We start from the raw sequence: 18,915 nt of genomic DNA on the forward strand, positions 1-18,915 counted from the left end.
GCCCGGGCGGCGCTCGCCCCCGCTGCCCCTTCCCTCCGCGCCGCGGAGATGGCGTCGGGGCTGCGAGCCGCCGGCTTCCCCCCCTGGAAGCGGCACATCGCGGCGGAGCTGCGGCGGCGGGACCGGCTGCAGCGACAGGCCTTCGAGGAGATCATCGGGCAGTGTAAGTGGGCTGCGGCGGCACCACTGCCCCGGCGGGGTCGAGGCTGTGGGGTACTTTCCTTTCCCTCACCTCCGGAGAAAGTGGGAAAAACGCGGTGGTAAAGAGGCCTCGCCTGTGTCATTCTCAGAAGACTGGTTGGGAGATAGTTGTTAGAACTGAGGAAAGTTGGGCCTTTACATAATTGAGGAAAATAAGTAGTTGCTTCTCTCAGTTGGATCAGCCGGGTTTGTGCTGTGGACAGTGATTTGAGTACCTAAGTTGTCTGCACAGTTTCAGCTCAGATGTTTGTGGAATTGCGAACAATAGTGCTATTGACTGTGTTCACGATCTAGTTGTAAAATTTGGAGCTATTCAGGGGCCAGCGCTTTCTATTCAGCTCTTAGTTGCCCGTCCCTCTCCTGCTCCAGCTGGGTTGAGAGCAAATGGAAGTGGGGGTCTCCTAACAGCTGCTGGCTCACATGCTGAGGTGCTGTATGTCATAGGGGAGGAAAGCAAATAAACCTCAGCAGGACCCTGCAGTGTTGGATGTGACCAGTTATTGTGTTTCTTCTTGCTATCACTTGAGGGGCGATAAAGAGTTTGACCTTTGAACTCTGGTTTTAGTAAATAGCAATGCACTTGAGAAGTCTCTATTAAGCTTTTGTAAGACCAGTCCCACAGCACCTGAATTAATGAGGAATTCTTGGAGTTGTAGCTGAATAGTGCCTTAGTCTGCTGACATCAAAGAGTGTACTCTAATGTGGAAACTTACATAATGTTTGGTTGTGCCAGAATAATTAAAGATACTAGATTTTTAGCTCGTAGAAGAGGGTGGAAATCTGGTTTTGCTTTTTGATTATCTTCTCAACTGTACTTTTTGCCCTTTCAGATAACAAGCTACTAGAGAAGTCGGATCTTCATGCGGTGCTGGCTGATAAGCTTCAAGCAGAAAAATATGACATGCAGAGCAGACATGAGATCAGGTATTTAAAATTCCTTTTCTGTCAGTCAGCTGTCAGGCACGCTCTAACCTCAACCATTGTTTGATGCTTTACACAAACAACTTCTAGGTTACTACAGTAACTTGGAATAAAGTGAACTGGGAAATCTGTTGAACTTAAAATAAATCATGACAGACTCTATAAACATGAAAACAAGTTACTGTATGTTTACAGAATGTAGTGCAGAAAGATCTAACCAAATTTTGGACAAATTAATTTATCACAAACTCAAGGTATGAAGGCAGACTAGCATGAGCTTCTGCTCTCTTTGCCTTGTAATGCTTATAATGTTTGTCTGGTGTTAGTTCCCAATGTTTATGATATGATTCTTGAAATTATTCAGTCTTATGAGTATTGCAGTGCAGGAAGAAACTGATGTCTTAGTTTCTTTCAATCTGTGTAATCACATAGAAGGAGAGAGCGGAGAAAATCATGATTGTAAAGTATCAGCCCTAAATAAGCACTGTGTGCTAAATAGAATGTGTTGTCTTGCTTTTAGCAGGATTTTTTCAGGAAACTTCCACTCTAACCTGGGAATAGCACTCTAGTGATGTAGGCAGGGGTCATGCTTCATCCACAGCAAACCAATATGCTAGCAGTGTGTCCTTTGGGCGGCATGTAAATACTAGCAGGGAAAGGCTGTTGGGTTCTGCTCTTGGTGTAACTGAAGAAAAGGCAGGGCTAAGTAGCTCAGAATTTCCTACTTTGGTGGCAGTTGCCTATTCTGTTGAAGCTCTTATTGCAATATAATGCAAAACCATATGTGTATGTCTAAGTGGGATACAAAACAAATATACTTACGGCTATTGTATATTGTTATTAGTAAGGAAAGAAGAGCTCCCTGATTTTACAGGAATTGCAGGGAAAGCATTTGGCCAGCAGGCTGGAGTTAACCCCCATGTGAAAGTTCTCAGTAGCTTTCTGATGACTGCAATTGTCTTGAACCATCTGTAGTTTATGGGAATCTGATTCTGGTTGAATACCTACTCTGAGGCTGGAGTAGATGAGGATGACAAGAAATGCACAGAAACAGCCTCTTCAAAGTAAATACTAGGCTGAGCTCTGATACTGTCCTCAGTATATGACAGTTTTTTGAAATAGAATAAATGTCATAATCCTAGACAGCTGAGGAAAAATGGATTTACTTATCTTAAGGCCAAGGAGGAATATGTAGTTCTGGCTATAGAGGTATGCATGGCCAGAGTTATAGGACGTGTTGGATATTAGCACAGGACTTGGCTTCCTATCTGTTTGGACAGTTTTGGGAAATGCAGTGTCTTCTAGTACAGTGTTAGTTTGGTGAGATGGTGTTTGTTGGTTGGTTGTCTTTGAGAAGAGCATTAAGTTACTGATATCATTGTGAGACCTTTCACCTTCTGAATGCATTATTTGTTTCCCACTGGACTGTTATAACACAAAGCGACTGCAGAAACAGATACTTCCAATTACTTTGTTCTGTTTGTGTGGTGTAATGGTGATGAACTTTATTATTTTTAAAAGCTGTTTAAAATATAGCTGCTAACTTGCTCAAAGACTGTGTGATATGTATGTGTGCATATATGCTTTTAAAAACCTGACTTCTGTTCCTGTCTCTGTGCCTCAAGAGACATGAGTGCTAAATGTTACAGTCATAGTTGTTTGGGGGGTGGTATGTGTGGTGTTCTGGTGTGTAGAAATTCCAGCTTATGTCTCAGTACCACTGTGTAAAACACAATTAAAAAGCACCCCAAAACCTTTATACAATAAGAGGCTAGAACATTGTTGGAACAATGGAGAAGCAACTTGCAACACCTGGGACTATAGATCCAAGGGCCTGGGAACATACCCTTGGTCCCCTGGCTTTTGGTTCTGTGTCCTGTTTTATGCTCTCTCCAGATATCTATCATCTTCGAGGTCCACTGTCTCCCTCCAGAACAAATTTGAGGTGGCAAAATATTTGTAATTCTTCCAGAATTTGTAGAGTGTACTTTTAAGACTCAGTTATTTTAACGCAAATTTAAGTAAAGGCTAGTTATCTTTAATTTGAATGTGAATTCTGTTTAGAAATGTACAAAAAGGTGAATCGAGTCCTCAGTAAATTTAATTTTCTGGTACTATATAATGTTTTGGTTGGTGAGAAGTGTGGTGTGGGGGAGCTACCTGTGGTTTAGTTCATTAGTTCATTATGAATGACTCTGATGTAATATAGAAAATCCAAGGGAGGTAATGTTCTGAGACTGTCAAAGCAATTGGATTATTGTTTGTGACATCTCTTCTTCCTCTCTCTCAAACTCCAGTCCAGGACATGATGGCACATGGAATGATGCTCAGCTGCAGGAGCTGGCACAGCTGAAGATAAAGCATCAGGAGGAGCTGACAGAGCTGCATAAGAAACGTGGCGAGGTTAGAAAGTCCTCTCGTATGTATGGTCTGTACGTGGCCCTTTGTGAACATGACCTTAATTTTACCAAGCTTACTCATCAACATTTTTTCCTCATTTCATGTACAGCCTTTTTAAGCTCCCCATGTTGATGATTAAAATAAACCAGAGAAGGTTGGTCTTTGACAGGCAGGAGATAAGAGCTTACGTTGTCAGCATAGCATGATTTTTAAGAAGTGCTTCACTTTGTGTTTCATTATTAGGTTTTTAACTGTATGTATTAGAGGAAGAAAGAACTGATCCAGATTAGAGCTGTGCATGACCACTAGTTCTACATTGAAAAGACTTTGAATGAGAGAATAAGTGCCTGTGTGTAGTTTCATTTGTCTCACTTCACAGGACCTCTGCTATAAAAAAAGCAGACAGAACAAGCAGATGCACAGGTTGAAAGTCCCATCGTGTTAGACTGAAAAGGGAGTACTTGTTCTGCAATGTAGATGCAGTCGGGAACCCAGGAGTGCTCTAAGCTATGTTTTTTTTTTTTTTTTTTTTTTTTTTTTTTTTTAACACAAAGGTGTGGAGGCTTCATCAGCAGAACTGGGTTTGGGTTTTTAAAAATCACAGCAGTGGATTGAATGAGGCCAGGAGCTAGTACCTGCATGGTACTGTGGTCTTAATAGGGAAAAGGTGGGAGTGACCTGGAAAATGTTACCATGCTCCTTTGATCACACCTCACTGGCGTTGTGAAGCTGCAGTGTCAGTTATTTTGATCTTTTCAAAGAGGAGACAGTTTTCTATAGGAGGTGTGTGCTGACTAGTCAAAGCACTGCAAATTCCTTCTTTTCCCGCAGCCTGGTACCCTAAGCCATCTACCGAGGAGGCACTCTGCTCAGAACTTCTCCCTGGGCAGCTGAGGCTCTCTGTGCTGTGGGGCTCGCTGCTGCTCACTGCCTGTGGAGCTGTGAGCTGACAGCAGCCGCTCATTACTGTTGGCCTCTGCCCCTCTGTTTCCTGTGCACTGCAGAGACTCCACCAGCAACTTTGTTGGAAAAATCTTCGTGAAACCTGCATTTACAATATGTGAACTACATGTCTCCTGTAATGGCTGTCCTGGCCGTAACAGGAAGATTTGTTGCTTGGTTGTTAGTACTCATTTGTTGGTTTACTTGGCAAATTTTAGTTTCTGAATTGGTTTTTCCACAACTTTAAAAGATAGAATTTCTTCCTAATACACATTGTTTGATGTGACTTGAATAAAGAAACTTTTTGAGGGGAAGGGAGTGAGAGACCAAAGGACAGTAACTTTTTGACAACTTGTTTTTGAAAGTGGATTCCCTGGTTCAGTGACCTGTGTGATACGGACAGTAAACAGATCTGTATAGAAAGCTGTAAAAGACCTGTGAGGCTTCATGCTTGTAATAATAAATTGGTCCGTACTCTCACTGGTTGCTGCTTAGTGTGAGTTATCCAGTTGGTATCCCTGTATTTTGTAATGTAATTTTCTCCTCTCCCTAGTTGGCCCAGTCTGTAATTGATCTGAATAACCAAATGCAGCAGAAGGACAAAGAGATGCAGATGAATGAAGCAAAGTGAGTAAGAATTGTTTTGTCTGTGTGGTTGGTATGAGACCCAGACTTCTGGTTGAGTTGTTTATTAGTGTTACAATATTCTCTAGAAGTCCTAGCCATGGGCGAAAAATGCCTTTGTTAGGCAGTACACAAAGAGCACAAAGAAGATGGTATAGCTCCCAAAGGAAATCCTCATTGTTTTTGTTGCCATTCCAGGATTGCAGAGTATTTGCAAAAGATCTCTGAACTAGAAACAGAGTGCCAGGAATTGCGTAGCAAACTGCAAGATCTTGAGCGAGCTAATCAGACACTGAAAGATGAGTATGATGCTCTCCAGATCACCTTCAATGCCTTGGAGGAGAAACTAAGGAAAACTACTGAAGACAACCAGGAGCTGGTCTCACGTTGGATGGCAGAGAAAGCACAAGAAGCCAATCGTTTGAATGCAGAAAATGAAAAGGATTCAAGGTGAAACTGATGGCCTTTGATAAACTACTTCCCAATATATTTTTTTAATATTTAGGAGTGCATAGAATAAAACCAGATTTAGTTTTGCTCTCTGATATCTCTGTATTCTTGTACAACACAATGAGAGTCCAGAACTTTTGTGTTCTTCCTTCTGGCCAACACAGACAGATGCTTTGTGAAAACATTCATGTCTCTTAAATGAATAAAACATGTTCTTTTGTTTCTTGAGCATCATTTAACTGTGGCCTGAAGATCAGAAATCAGATAGAAACTAGTTTGGGGGGGTTTTTTGCTGGTATTAGATTTGGACATCCCTTGTTTGTACTGTATCTTGATACTACTCCTAGTTTTATCCTTTTTTGACTTAAGTGGGTTTTGCATTTTGCTAAAAGGGGCAGCTGCCATGGGACTAAGCTATGTATAACTTGCAGAAATAAGCTTGTACTTTTTTTCTTGCAAAATAATAATTCTGAATTGCTTCAGCTTACTTGCCAGCTAAGGATACTTGGACACTAATAACTATAATACAAGTCTCATAGTACCTGGTTCTTTTGTGTTATCTATACTAACATAATCATTATGTTTGCAAGTTTTTGCACTCCAATCAAATCTACATTCATATGGGTCATAAAGGGCAGTAGGTACACTTTGCTTTATTGCCTCACTTGATTGATCTTGTCCTTCTCTGTTCACAGTAAGAAAACTGCCTCTCTTGCACTGAGTAACTTGAAAAGCAGGATAAAATTAGGGCAGTGGTTTGATTTTTATTTTCATAAATCTTATGAAGCCTATCAAAACTGTGCAGGGTAAACTTTGGAATAAGATTAAGGAAACTTTTTTTTTAAATAACCTTGCTTTCTTTTTCTTAGGAGACGACAAGCCAGGCTGCAGAAGGAGCTAGCAGAAGCTGCGAAAGAACCCCTGCCTGTTGAACCGTAAGCACTTTGATTTATAGAGTCTCCTTCATCACTTCATGCTTCAGTTTTAGGCAGATACATGATAAATGGTATCTTTGTTATTTCTAAATTTGGTGATGTAGAGTAGTGTTTAAACTTTGGTGTAAAGTCAAAAATGTACAGTAACTGCTTGAACTTCCAGAATAAGGAGCTCTGTTATGACTAAAAATAGATGCTTGGACTGAAAGTCCTAAGAGTAGTTCATATGGTGAATATATATTATTATCTCAGTATAAAAACATTTGTTATGCGGTGCCTTTGGTCTTTAGAATAGTTCTTCAATCATGAAACAATGTATTCTGGAGATGCCTGTGTTTTGAAGTGTTAGATTACAAGTATGTTCAAGGATTTCATGTCAGAAGAGGTACTGAGTGAGTTAAGGTGCATGAAAATATACTGATCACTTCCATACTGGGAGAGATTTATTCTGTAGGGAAAAAATTGATAGATGTGAAGTTACTTTTCCTGGTAAGCCTGAGATAAATATCTCTGGTCTTTTGTTCTTTTCACTGTTATGTTTACTCCTGGGTGATATTTAATCAGCTGACTGAAGTGGGCAGTTGATGGTATAGGCCCCTTGCACCAGGTTGACAAAGTTACTAGCACTTGTGTTAGCCAAATCCAGAAAAACACCACCTGCATTGTTCCTGGAAAGCACCGAGACAGTGTTTGGACCACAGTGCCAGAGCAGGGTGCAGGCTTTTCATTGCTGTCTGTTGTCTTTGTTGTAGCATCGTGTAATCACATTGGGTCTCTGTGCTGCACGTCCTTACATGTGATAGGAGCAATGTAGCTGCTCTGGATGAGGGCCAATGCAAAGGTGGGGTAGGTAGGAAGGGCAGGCATAGGGGGAGTATGAGAGAGCTTGTAGCATTTAGAAGGAATATTGAAACAGCAATTAACAAATCAACTAATTGGCACAATTTGCTTTGCCTTTTTTTTCAAGAAATGTTTAAATGCTTCCATTTCCTTAAGCTTATTGAGGTGTGACTCTGCATGACAAGATTACTGCTGACCTCTCTGTCACAGGCCAGTGGACAGTCCCAAGCCAGAGGGGACAGTCTTCCCAGCTTGTAAGAACAGTGATATCCCTTTTGTCCATGTTATTTGATGTAAACACACACGGACTATCTTAGAGTATTAAACTCTTTAATAATAATGTTGCACTGAGAGGGGAAGCACACATGTAATGTCTGTGGCCACTTTCCCCTTTAAGCTTCTTCCTATCCATTACCCAAGGCAAGACCTTCTTATCTTTGAGCTGAGCCCAGAGGTAGCTGTAGCATAATAGCTTGAATATTTTACTTCCTTTTGTGGTGGGGATGATGGTCTCAATGTTTCATAAATCTGATAGGAGACACTGTGAAGTTAAAAAAAAAAAAAAAGCCTTTTAAAAAAAAGCTGAAAAGAATGACTTTTGTGAAGTACTCAAACTGCTTCACAGTTTTTTTGATTCCTTTTTCTGATTTTGTCATTTTAGAGGATTTGTACTGTATAAATGTGCTGCTTACTGAAGGGCAAAATTGCAGTATTTAAAGGAGTGCACCCTGGTGTTTATATTTGCTTCAAAAATATGTTAACATGGGAAGTTCTCTTGCTACATACAATTTTAACAGCTCAAACTTATCAGTAGAATCTGATAGTGTTTTATTGAAATATCAGCCTGATACTCTCAATCAGAGTATATATTTTCCATAGCCCTTTCACAGAATCACAGGATTGTCTAGGTTGGAAAAGACCTTGAAGATCATCCAGTCCAACCATTTCATACATACTGTCATCCAAAATCTTAGAACTTAAAGTGCAGCTACGTTCTGAAGTGAGAGATTAAAAATGGTCCTGTCCTCTTAAATTCTTTTGCAGCTGAGTGTTATCTGATGGCAGGAATGGGTTATTCCTACTTAATGCTGAATTTAAACTTCCTGTTCAGCCAAATGGCATCAGGTTGATAGAGTGTGTTTAAAAATAGGTTGTCCTGCAAAATCAGCAGTGGAGGAAAAATCATCATTGAAGGAAAAAATACTGGACTGTCAGAGCCCATGATGACTAATAAGGAAAAACCTTTTAGCATTAGCTGAGTAGTTTAGCTGGATTAATTTATGGTATATGTATTGGAACCTCACACTTCTGTTCAGTTGTACACTAACACTTCAGTGAAGTGAATCAAAACATCCCTTGTACTTAATGGAGCAGCACCTGAAGTAGAACAGTATAGAAAGTATCAGGATATATTTGGTGTGGATGAAAGAGGAAAATTTGAACTCTTAAATTTTGAACTTTTAAATACTTCTTGTTTTGGAATGGCAAAAAGGTGCTATGAAAATAGGATATTGTCTATATTTGGTGTTGCAATAACTTGTGGTTTTGCTGTTCTGCAACTGTTCCAGCAAATGTAATTCAGTAGCAAAGTCTTGCTCAGATGTGATAGGTTGTCATAATGCTGTATGTAGTGCTGCAAGCTGAAATAAAATGCCTGTAGCAAAAAGCATCTAGAAAGTATGCCTGTCAATGTAAACAGGGGGAGGGGAGTCCAACCCTCTTGTTAGTGAAGAGTATAATTGGCAGCTGGAAAGAAAACACTGAAATTTAGGTGCTGCAACATACTTGTTTGCAGACATTGTATGTTGAATGTAATATCTCTGGCAGTGACAGTTTGTGTTGTCTGGATCTACCTCCATGTTACTACAGCTAAAAAAACCCAGATGTGGGTTGGGCACAGACATGGACTGACCCTGGAGTAGTGTTGTCCATTCAGTTTGTATATGTCCATGGGTGGTTTCCAGGGGAAGCTCTGGCTGACTGAAAACGAGGTGCTTTCTCTCACTTCAGCAGGGATGATGATATTGAAGTGCTTGCAGATGAAACCTCTGACACAGCTGAGGAGACATCTCCAGTGCGAGCTGTCAGCCGAACATCCAGGTTTGTAGACCAAGAGATTTTTGTACCATGTCATTGAGAGAGAACAAGGGGTATAAGAGAGTTGGAACAATGTTGGGAATTTTATGTAAGGTTTTTACTTGCCTTTAGCTAGAACACAATTTAGTACTTTCAGAATAGCGTGAAACTAATGTGCTATGTCTCTGTTACCGTGTTTTGGATATGCTGTTTTTCCTTCAATCTTTTAACTAAATTACACTAGTGTCTGTAAAACCTGTGTTTAATATTAAAGGTTTAAAAACAAAATACACATTAAAGTGGGTATTACAGTGCATGTTGTATTATACCTCTTTTACTATGCAAGATATCAATGTGAATTTGCAAATAGCTGGGATTTTGTATTTAGCTGAAATGCTGAAAATAATCTTCACCTAGTTTAAATGCATCTTTTTCTTCCTCTAAAATAGCAGTGAGTGGAAAGTAAGAGGTAGTTACATGAGAGCACACATTAATTTGGTTGAAACTTCAGACTTGGCAGACTGGTGTATCTAAAACCAGTAATTCACAGGGTGGAGGTTGAGGGAAACTGAAGAAACTTCACTCACAAATTTATGTTCTGAGTTGTAGTTACTGGTGACTTTTGGACTGATGCCTGCCTTTGGTGTTTTATGTCTTTTGGACTGGGTCTGCAGGGGAGGGAGTCTTTCCAGAGACTTGTTGCTATGACATGTGTTTGTATTGATCTTTATGTGGAGAAGCTATTCACAAGGTTTAAACCTGTCCTCCCATCCTTCAGTAAGCGACTCTCCCAGCCAGCTGGAGGCCTTCTGGACTCTATCACTAATATCTTTGGGTAGGTTAGAACAATTTCACCTCTTTGTTTTGTATATTGGTTTCAATGTACACCAACATCTTGGTGGTGCAGGGAATACGGACAAATAATTTCGGCCTTTCCTCTAGCTTCTGCCTTTCTTTTTTTTTCTTTTTTTGTTCTTCTCAACTTCCTGTTTCTTCCATCTTGCCGTGTGCTGACCTCTGACCTTTCCCTCCAGTCTGTCTGAGTCTCCCCTTTTGGGACATCAATCTTCTGATGCTGCCAGGTGAAAAACATTATCCGCTCTTAGTCCAGCATGTGAATGTATTCCACTGAAGTAACATGGAACCCAGCTGCGTTACCCTGATTAGATTTCTTATGTTGGTAGCACTGGCTAGAAACTACCTACAGTTATAAAGGCAATGAGTCCCTCTTTGTGGAGAGAACAGTTGGGGTTTGCTCTTACTTTCCACTGCACTTTGCTCCTTTAATAGGGTTATTTAAAATAAGTCGTTGGGTTCTGTGCTTAGTGTCCAGAGCGGAGCCAGTCCTTCAAAGTTAAGCTCTGCATTAGGTGGACAGTCTTTGCTTAAATGGTACAGCCTGAGCTTTTGAATGGAGCATTTTGCTGCCTGGATGTAGTGCTGCAAAGGTGTTGAGTCTCCCTAGACATACTGATGGAGTTGCAGTCTCTCCAGCTGAACTAAACTGTAGTCAGTGCCATGTTTCTCCTTCTGATTAAAAAAAGGTGACTGCTCCAAAATGAGGTCAGTAATCAGTTCAGGTATCTTATCTGGCATACTATGAAATACCTAAAGCCACAAGTGAATGTAGTTATATGACAAATGTAATTTTTGAAAGATGGGATAAAAGAAAGTTAAACTCCTTTCCCCATTGTTTAATTGCTGTACAGTGTAGTTAAGTGACAGGTGCAGATCTGGATGAACTCAAGAGAAACAGCATTCTCTTGTTTTAAAATATTTCTGCTTTGTTTCATCTCAGGAGGCGTTCTTTGTCCTCGTTCCCTGCTCCCCAGGATAATGTAGAGCCACATCCAGGTGCCAGTAAAGAAGTGAGAGTGCCCACTATTGCCATATGTGTCTTTGTAAGTATAGAAGAAATTCCTGGTTTTACCATTCCTTTTACTGTCTTTGGAGGAAGTGAATCCTGTCTGTGGGAACTGATCTCCTGAAACTCTTACCTATTAACAAGAAGGAATTCTTGATTTTGTGGCATAGTTCATCCCATTTAATTCTTAGCCCAGATGCTTCTCAGAGCCAATGTGCCTGATGTCTGTTTTTCTGAGGTCGATGATGAATAGTAAAAGGTCTGAGGGCACAGGGGAATTACACTCCATTACCCTCTTGGCTCCCAGCAGTCCCTGTTCTGTCATGCCATAGTAGAGCTATGACTGAGGAAGAGATTGCTGACAGTTTGGGATTAATTCAGTTCCAGGTCTCCACAATGAAGGGAGTTGTGGCACTGAATGTCGTCCAACAGAACTGATGAAGAGGAGCTTCTGGTAGCGGAGTGTCTGCATTTGTTGTGTGTGATCTAAAGTTTTCAAGCTGAGACCTCCTTTATCTGTTGCATCTGTGAAGGGCATTGCCTTCTGAATGAAAGATATTGTGGTAAATTGTCTTGTAATGCAGCTACTCATTTTAAGATTCCTCTTGAGCTTTCTTAGGCACTGCAGTTCTGGATATGGATATTTCATGAATATGAAATTACTTGTGTTTTTCATCCAGAGTAACAGAATGGCTCACTGCAGCATGGAGGCTTGTGTATTCCTAGCCTGCCCTGTCACCATCTCCTCTAGTGACAGTCATGGGGTAGAGGGAGTAGCAATGTTACCTTAAGTGAGAATAGGGTCATAATTTAAGTGATAGTCTGGAGCTGACTTGAATAGGAAGCATCAGATGAGAGAGGTGTTCATGGCTTCGGTATGTGTTGCAGCCTCTCTCCTCCTGTCCATGTCAGCAAGCGCAGTTGATCGATAGATGTAAATCCTGGCCAACTTCATCATAAAAGGTATTACAAAGCTGTATATATGATGTTTTCAAGATCCATGTGAGGGTTTATGTTGTTTTCACCTCTTGGTCTTCTGTAATGCCGTTAGAACTTCTAAGAGCAGCACAGCCTGTCTACCCCATATGGAGGGGCAAATCATGGCAGACTGTGCTGACCCCTAGTCTTGGCAATGTGGGGAATGCTGCCCCGTTCCAATTACCCATCTTGCAGTAGGAATAGGAACAGCCTGTCAGACTCTGGCAGTGTGGAGGTGATGTGCGGTTAACACAGCAATATTAGAAGGAAGAAGTCCTGACTCATTTCATAGGAATCCATGTTTCTTCTGGAGATGATCCGTGTTGGTTTAGCTCCTGTGTTTGGAGCCCAGGTGGAGTGTGAGGACATGTCTAGGTCCAGCAGAGCATTCCAGGAATGAATGCAAGGACTCTGTGCCAGAGGTTTGGTGGATATAGGGAGCAGACCAGGCTCACTTCTGGAGAGATGAGTAGAACAGGCTTGGAAGGGCAGAGGAGGTAGTTGCTTCAGCCATCTTTCTCAGACATAGTTTCCAGGCAAGACTTTTGACCAGTTTTGTTCTGAATGGCTCTTCTGCACTTGTAGAAAGTTCAGATTTGAAGTGTGATGACCCCTAAATATGAGCTGGCAGACCAAGTATAAGCAGCAAGTTCCAGAAAAATACAAGTTTAAAAAAAAAAAAAAAAAAAAAGATTTTGAAAGAGCAGTTACTGAAAATACTTAAAAAGAAATGCAGCAAATGACTTAAGAATGTGGTACTAATACTGTGTGGTAAGTAGTATAAAGCTGTGAAATGAACAGGGGAAAAAAGAAGGAAGGAATCCTAAAATTTTCATAGGTTTTAGAAGGTTAAGAATCACTATGAAGTGGCCAACTCAAGCTTCAAAACATTAAGCTGTGAGAGAGAGGAGTGCAGGGGTGTTACTGCACCTGCAGATAGGAACCGCTGCTTAAGCCCGAGTTCTCTGTCAGAGAAGGTGGTGTCACAACCTCTGGTGCTACTTAATCGCCAGTCTAAAGTAGCATTATCACCAGTACACTCAATGAATGCAGTTAATCTGTTACACTCTTTCCTAGCAGACTTTCCTAACTCAAGCCTGCCTTGAGTGTTCTGTGGTTTCATGAATTCACTGGATCGTGTTCCATGACTGGCTCTAGATGAAATGAAAAGAAAAGCTGGTTTCCTTCTACAGCATATCCCCTCTTAATGTTTTCTGTCCTTTCCTTATTTTTTTACTGGTGTAACTTAAAATCCTTACCTTATAAAGCCTAAAATTATGAAGTGTTGTAAGGCTTCTGGCAGTTTATTATCACTATTGAGACTTTGCTAGTATTTTTCTTTATGTGCTTTTGTTTTTTTATTTAGATAAGGATCAGCCTTTCTGCTGTTTGTATACCACCAACCATACTAGAGATTCAGTCTGTGGCTTTGTTTCCTATATATTGCTGAAAGATCTACAGCTGTGGTTCTGCGTAACCTTTAAATTCTATAGCTTTCTAATCTGTGGTATTTTGGGTCTGTGCTAATTCCATTTTGGGTGGCTGTTCTGTTCCTCCCACTCCTCAGGATGCACATGATGGGGAGGTGAATGCAGTGCAGTTCAGCCCTGGCTCCCGGTTGCTAGCAACAGGAGGCATGGACCGGAGGGTTAAGCTTTGGGAAGTCTTGGGAGGTAATCTTTTTTGCTTTGGGGTATGGTGGGATGCTAAGCAAACACATGTTACAATTTGCTTTGTGGCAGCTTCTGTTCTAATCCATTGTTTTAAATTTCATTCATCTTTGTGCAGATAGGTGTGAGCCCAAAGGTTCCCTCTCTGGTAGTAACGCTGGGATTACAAGCATAGAATTTGATAGTGCTGTGAGTATCTGTGCAATATCCGCTGTTTGTGATTGTGAATGAGTTAACTGAATTGTTGGGGGGTCTATCAATTTCCATTCTAACACTTTGAAAAGTTACCTAAGAAATTAGTTTAAACACTTAGGAGAGTAACTGTAAATAGTTAAAAATTGTACCAAAATAAAAATCTTTATTTGATATGCTGGAGCCTATAATGCTTTACAATTCAGGAGATATGCAGCTCAGACATGGGCTATTATGATAAAATTACAGTAAAATACACTAGGCTTTGTCTAAAGTAAGAAATTAGTCTTCAGCTTCCCACTAAAGCAAATACACTTAGACTTTATTTCTGTGAAGTTTATTTCCGTAAGTGTTCTGTTGAGGTCTGTGATGAATAGTAAAAGGTCTGATTATCCTAAGACTTGCACTTCCATGACCTTTTCTCCCAGCAGTTTCTCACTAGTCACAGCACAGTAATGGTGTGGCTGGCAGAGTGTTTGCTGACAGCTTGTGATGTGTTCAGTTCATGTTAACCTGCAGTATTGGAAACATGACTGGGATCAGCATCCAACAGTCTCACTTGAAGGAGTTTGAGGTCTTGGAGTGTTATAACTGGACATGTGATCTGACTTTTCTGCTGAGACCTCTCCCATGACGGTGCTTTACTGCATAGACAGTAGACCAAAGATGGTATCATTTCTTCTGTTTGGTGATTCTTTGTGCTAAACTTTATTGATACGCACTCAAAAGGATCCTTCCTTTGGACACTGATCAGCTCTGTAGAGACTTGTTGGCACTGTTTATCTGCAGGAGAGACTAGTTCTGATTTTTGTAAGCTGCTTGAACACATTTGAAGTGAGAACTGCCTGAGGCGAGATGCTAATGGAATCTAAGGATTCAGGAAAGTCTTTTGAGAGGGACAGGAGTGCAAGCATGAATCTTGTATTGTCCATTCTCCATCATGGATGACCTGGAAGAGCCCTAAGCCTAAAGCCATGAACAAGTCAATCTGTCTTTGCTTGGACAGATTTAGATTTTGGAATCCTGGTTTAAAATGTTATAATTGTAATGAAAATTGCAATAATTGGGCTAATTCCACTCTGAGGCCTACTAAGCAGTAGGAGTAATTGATGCAGGGTTCTTTCCCTGTCAAAAATCAAAAAAGAGGAAAAAACCCCACAATACTGGCAGGTAAACTAGAACCTGTTTCCTTACTACAGCAGAAGGGAAAGGAGAATGTCCTTTCTGGTCTCGTTATTGTTGCTCCTTTTGTCTGTAATCATGATTCTACAAATCACTAACACATTTTGATGAGCCTGTAGCCTTTTTGAAAGTTGTTAGACTAGCTTTCCTTATTCTATATGCTGCTGTGCTTTTGGTTTTGTTCTTTTTTTCCCTTGGTAATATAGCATTAATATACTTTTAATGATTTATTGGAAATACCTTAGAGTTTAATTTGAGTATCAAATTGCAGAAGTAGTTTTATATTAATCTTGTGTTCACAGGGTTCTTACCTCTTAGCAGCTTCAAATGACTTTGCCAGCAGAATCTGGACAGTTGATGACAATCGATTACGGGTGAGTCTCTTGAAGACAAAGCAGTGCTGAGGCTGTTTGTCTTGTATTTCCAGTTTTGTCTAATAGGGATGTGGCAGTTTTGGAAACTGGGCACTTACAGACCTGCTAATAATTCTTTTTGTTAACAGACCTAAAATACAGTATTGGTCTCTGCACAGCCTTGCAGGAAACTTCAGTTACTGCCTATCTTCACAATACAGCCCCTAGGCTAGCAAAGCCTTACAATGTAAACCCAATACACTTTCCACCCTCCTTTGTGGAAGTTTAAATGCTTCTTATGGTTTATGGAGAACCATAAGAATCCAGTGTTTTAGTTTCACTCCAAGGAGAGGAGTGCTGATGGAGGGTTTGCAGAAGAGGGATTTTTTTTGTTTGTTTAGGTGCAGCATTCTTGAAAAGAAGCCCTTTGCCTAACTGTTACAGGCAGCAAGTCTAAAAGTGTGTGACTTTATTCTCAGTGTCTTTTGAAAGATTCTCCCTCTTCTCCCAACTACTTTGTACTCACATTCTTCTCCAACACTTAGCTCTAGTTTAAAGAAGGATTCACATTTGACCAAAAGAAAAGGTTCTTTTCCACTAAGAGGGTTTTCTTGGCATTCCTATGTACACTTTTAGAAAGATGCTACTTTGATGTTCTGAATCTTCTGACATTTCAATTCTTGGTTATAGCCTACAGTTGCATTGTAATTCACTGGGTAGTCCTCACTGTAGAGGTGTCAGGCCTCATTTAGGAAAGTGAAGAATATCAGTTCTTTTGTAGCTTCTGTTTGGCTGCAAGACCTACTGTTGCATGTGAGTTATAGTAAATAAAAGTTTAGCAGACTACAGATTACTTGCTACAAAAAGTTAGTTATCCCTGCAAACATCCACCTGGTTTCACAGTATCTTTCTGTAATTTTTGGTGTCCTTGGTGACTACTAGCTTTAGGCAAGTGCATTCACTGTTCTCTGAAATAAGATAGTATGTTCTTTGGTTTTAGTTGGTGTGATACAGATTTGTCATGGCTTGCACATAAGCAGGAGATAGGAGAGCTGAAATCAAAGTAAATTTTGCCACAAACTCCCTACTTAAATGCAAATATCTGTACTTGATGATAGTGCAGCAAGAGCAGAAGAGAGGTGCAGAGTTAGTGTAGAACCTTCTTTCTGGAGTTTGTGTTCTTTCTTAAGACAACGTGGTCCTTATGGGATGATTTGTTCTTTCAGAGTTTGTATTGTGTATCAGGCTTGCTTTTTTCCAAACTTTGCTCATGTTCCTTTCCATTCTTGAGGGCTTTTCTTTTGTATTTCCCAAGCCCAGATTGTGTTGTATAATTTGATAGTCCTTTTGAGTATTTAAAAAAAAATCTTAACTATATGCCAAAGATTTCCCTCTGGTTTTTCACAACTCTTACTTCAGTCATTCACTGTCTCTTTTGTAATTTAGTATGTAAATATTCAACAGTCTGTAGTGAGTGTTGTTCATGTTCTTAGCCCCACAGAGCTTATCCCTGCAGTTAAAGAAACTGCTGTAGGGATTTTTTCTGAAACCTCTGGTTGTCTCAGCTTTCAGACTTGAAGAGGTAACAACAGTTGAGATTAGATACCCTGTTGTATTCTTGAGAAGCTCATTATAAAAACCTGAAGGCATAATTACAATTTTCATCATGCTTTTTAACCCCTTCTCCTCATTGCTCCTGCAAGTCTGTGTTGCAGTTGCCATCTGTCCATGAAGCATAGGTGTATGGAGTGTTGAGGAAGAGAGCTCAAAAGTTCCCTGAGCAGCTAGAGAAACTACAGCCTTAAAGGTGTCTCCAAGCTTCAGGCTGAACTTTGTGGCACTTAATGCTCCTATTTAGTGTTAATTAATCTCTGTTTAACTAGAATAGATTTTTTTTTTTCTCCAAGCAATGCAGTAGACATGCAAGTTACGATTTAAGATTGTCTTTGAGTTGTTAAGTAGCAAAACTAGTAACCTACAAGGGAAGGGAACAAGTGGAACTGTGCAGTTTTACCATGTAAATCTCTTGTCATCAGCACACCCTGACAGGTCACAGCGGTAAAGTTCTGTCAGCCAAGTTCTTGCTGGACAATGCACGCATTGTTTCGGGAAGTCATGACCGGACCCTCAAGCTCTGGGACCTCCGCAGCAAAGTTTGTAAGGAAACATAACTTCTGTCTTCTATTCATGTTCTATGCTTCTGCTGAATGTAAATGGACATCAACCAGATTATTTTACTTGCTAATCTAAAAAAGCAAAAACTCACAGCCATGCCATCTTATATTATTCAAGTAATCAGATTCATTCTGCCTGTTACCTGAAATAAGAATAAGAAATCATGTGTATGCAGGAAGCACTGGTAATGCTATTACATTAACAGCAGCTGTGTTCTGATGAGTGTTCTTTGTTTACTAGGCTGAGGGTGGGTATTTTATTTTTCCACTAAAAACTTGAAGCCAGGTCAGAGTGTTTAATGCTGAGGTGGATAGAAATATCTCTTGGAAATGTACCAAAAATGTCAACATCTCAAATGAAGGAAATGCTAGGATCCAGATCTTTCTCTCGGAGCAACACCTTATTTCCATGGCTTTTCTCCTGTTGATGGCTCTTAAACCAGCTTGTGCTGAGAGAGGAGATCCAAGGTTACCTTGATACCTGGACCATGAACACAGGTCAAGGAGACAGTTTCATGTTGTTTAACAGTAGCAAATTATAGCTGTCTAAATACAAAGTGGAAGTAAAGCAGCTGTCATGGGAGCATTTAAAGGGATATTAGCCACAGCAAAGGAGATTGAGAAGGACAGAGAGGTTGTTGAAGACTTAAGTCTGGATTAATGTAAGACACAGTTTGTCTGCCCTGTGTCAGTCCTCAGACACTGTTCTGTGTGGCCACTGTGTTTGTGTATGGTATAATGATCATTTTCTGTCTCTGTTTTCATCAATTTGTACAGTATAAATTTCAGTGTGTCACCATTGGTTTATCCTTTTTAGGTATAAAAACAGTGTTTGCAGGATCTAGCTGCAATGACATCGTATGTACTGAGCAATGTGTAATGAGTGGACATTTTGATAAGAAAATTCGTTTCTGGGACATCAGGTAAAACTACTGTAAGAAAGCTTATAGTGTAGGAATGGTTATGGGATTGCTGTCTGAGTATAATCTGAACTAGGGAGCTCTTTCTGAGCTTGGAAGCTAATGAGATTGAAGAGTTGCAGAAGGCCATTGAAAGGGACTTATGTTACTACTTTTATTCTGTTTGGTGCTTTGGGTTTGGGACTTTGGGGGG

At 40.3% G+C, this 18,915-nt stretch overlaps 1 protein-coding gene and 2 non-coding genes across 8 annotated transcripts in view; all 3 read left to right on the forward strand.

Annotated features, from left to right (window-relative positions):
• The first annotated feature begins 6 nt into the window (after positions 1–6).
• ATG16L1 (autophagy related 16 like 1) overlaps positions 7–18,915 on the forward strand; it is a 22,267-nt gene continuing 3,358 nt past the window's right edge. Inside the window, exons 1-15 of one of the 6 annotated variants that reach the window (XM_026855438.1) lie at positions 7–163; positions 1,032–1,125; positions 3,420–3,525; positions 5,018–5,091; positions 5,287–5,538; positions 6,408–6,473; positions 9,324–9,413; positions 10,168–10,224; positions 10,424–10,471; positions 11,188–11,290; positions 13,799–13,904; positions 14,020–14,090; positions 15,578–15,649; positions 17,665–17,785; positions 18,620–18,725. In XM_026855438.1, coding sequence (XP_026711239.1) covers positions 49–163; positions 1,032–1,125; positions 3,420–3,525; positions 5,018–5,091; positions 5,287–5,538; positions 6,408–6,473; positions 9,324–9,413; positions 10,168–10,224; positions 10,424–10,471; positions 11,188–11,290; positions 13,799–13,904; positions 14,020–14,090; positions 15,578–15,649; positions 17,665–17,785; positions 18,620–18,725 — 1,481 coding nt within the window. In that variant the 5' untranslated portion in view covers positions 7–48. The remainder of the gene's footprint in view (positions 164–1,031; positions 1,126–3,419; positions 3,526–5,017; positions 5,092–5,286; positions 5,539–6,407; positions 6,474–9,323; positions 9,414–10,167; positions 10,225–10,423; positions 10,472–11,187; positions 11,291–13,798; positions 13,905–14,019; positions 14,091–15,577; positions 15,650–17,664; positions 17,786–18,619; positions 18,726–18,915) is intronic. The other 5 variants (XM_026855439.1, XM_026855441.1, XM_026855442.1 and 2 more) reach the window with 5 other exon arrangements.
• Positions 11,491–11,761, forward strand: LOC113483765. The gene has a single exon (XR_003399086.1).
• LOC113483766 lies at positions 14,455–14,717 on the forward strand. Its single transcript, XR_003399087.1, has one exon.

Source organism: Athene cunicularia, assembly GCF_003259725.1.
Source record: "Athene cunicularia isolate RWA chromosome 9 unlocalized genomic scaffold, athCun1 chr9_part2, whole genome shotgun sequence".
Taxonomy (NCBI): domain Eukaryota; kingdom Metazoa; phylum Chordata; class Aves; order Strigiformes; family Strigidae; genus Athene; species Athene cunicularia.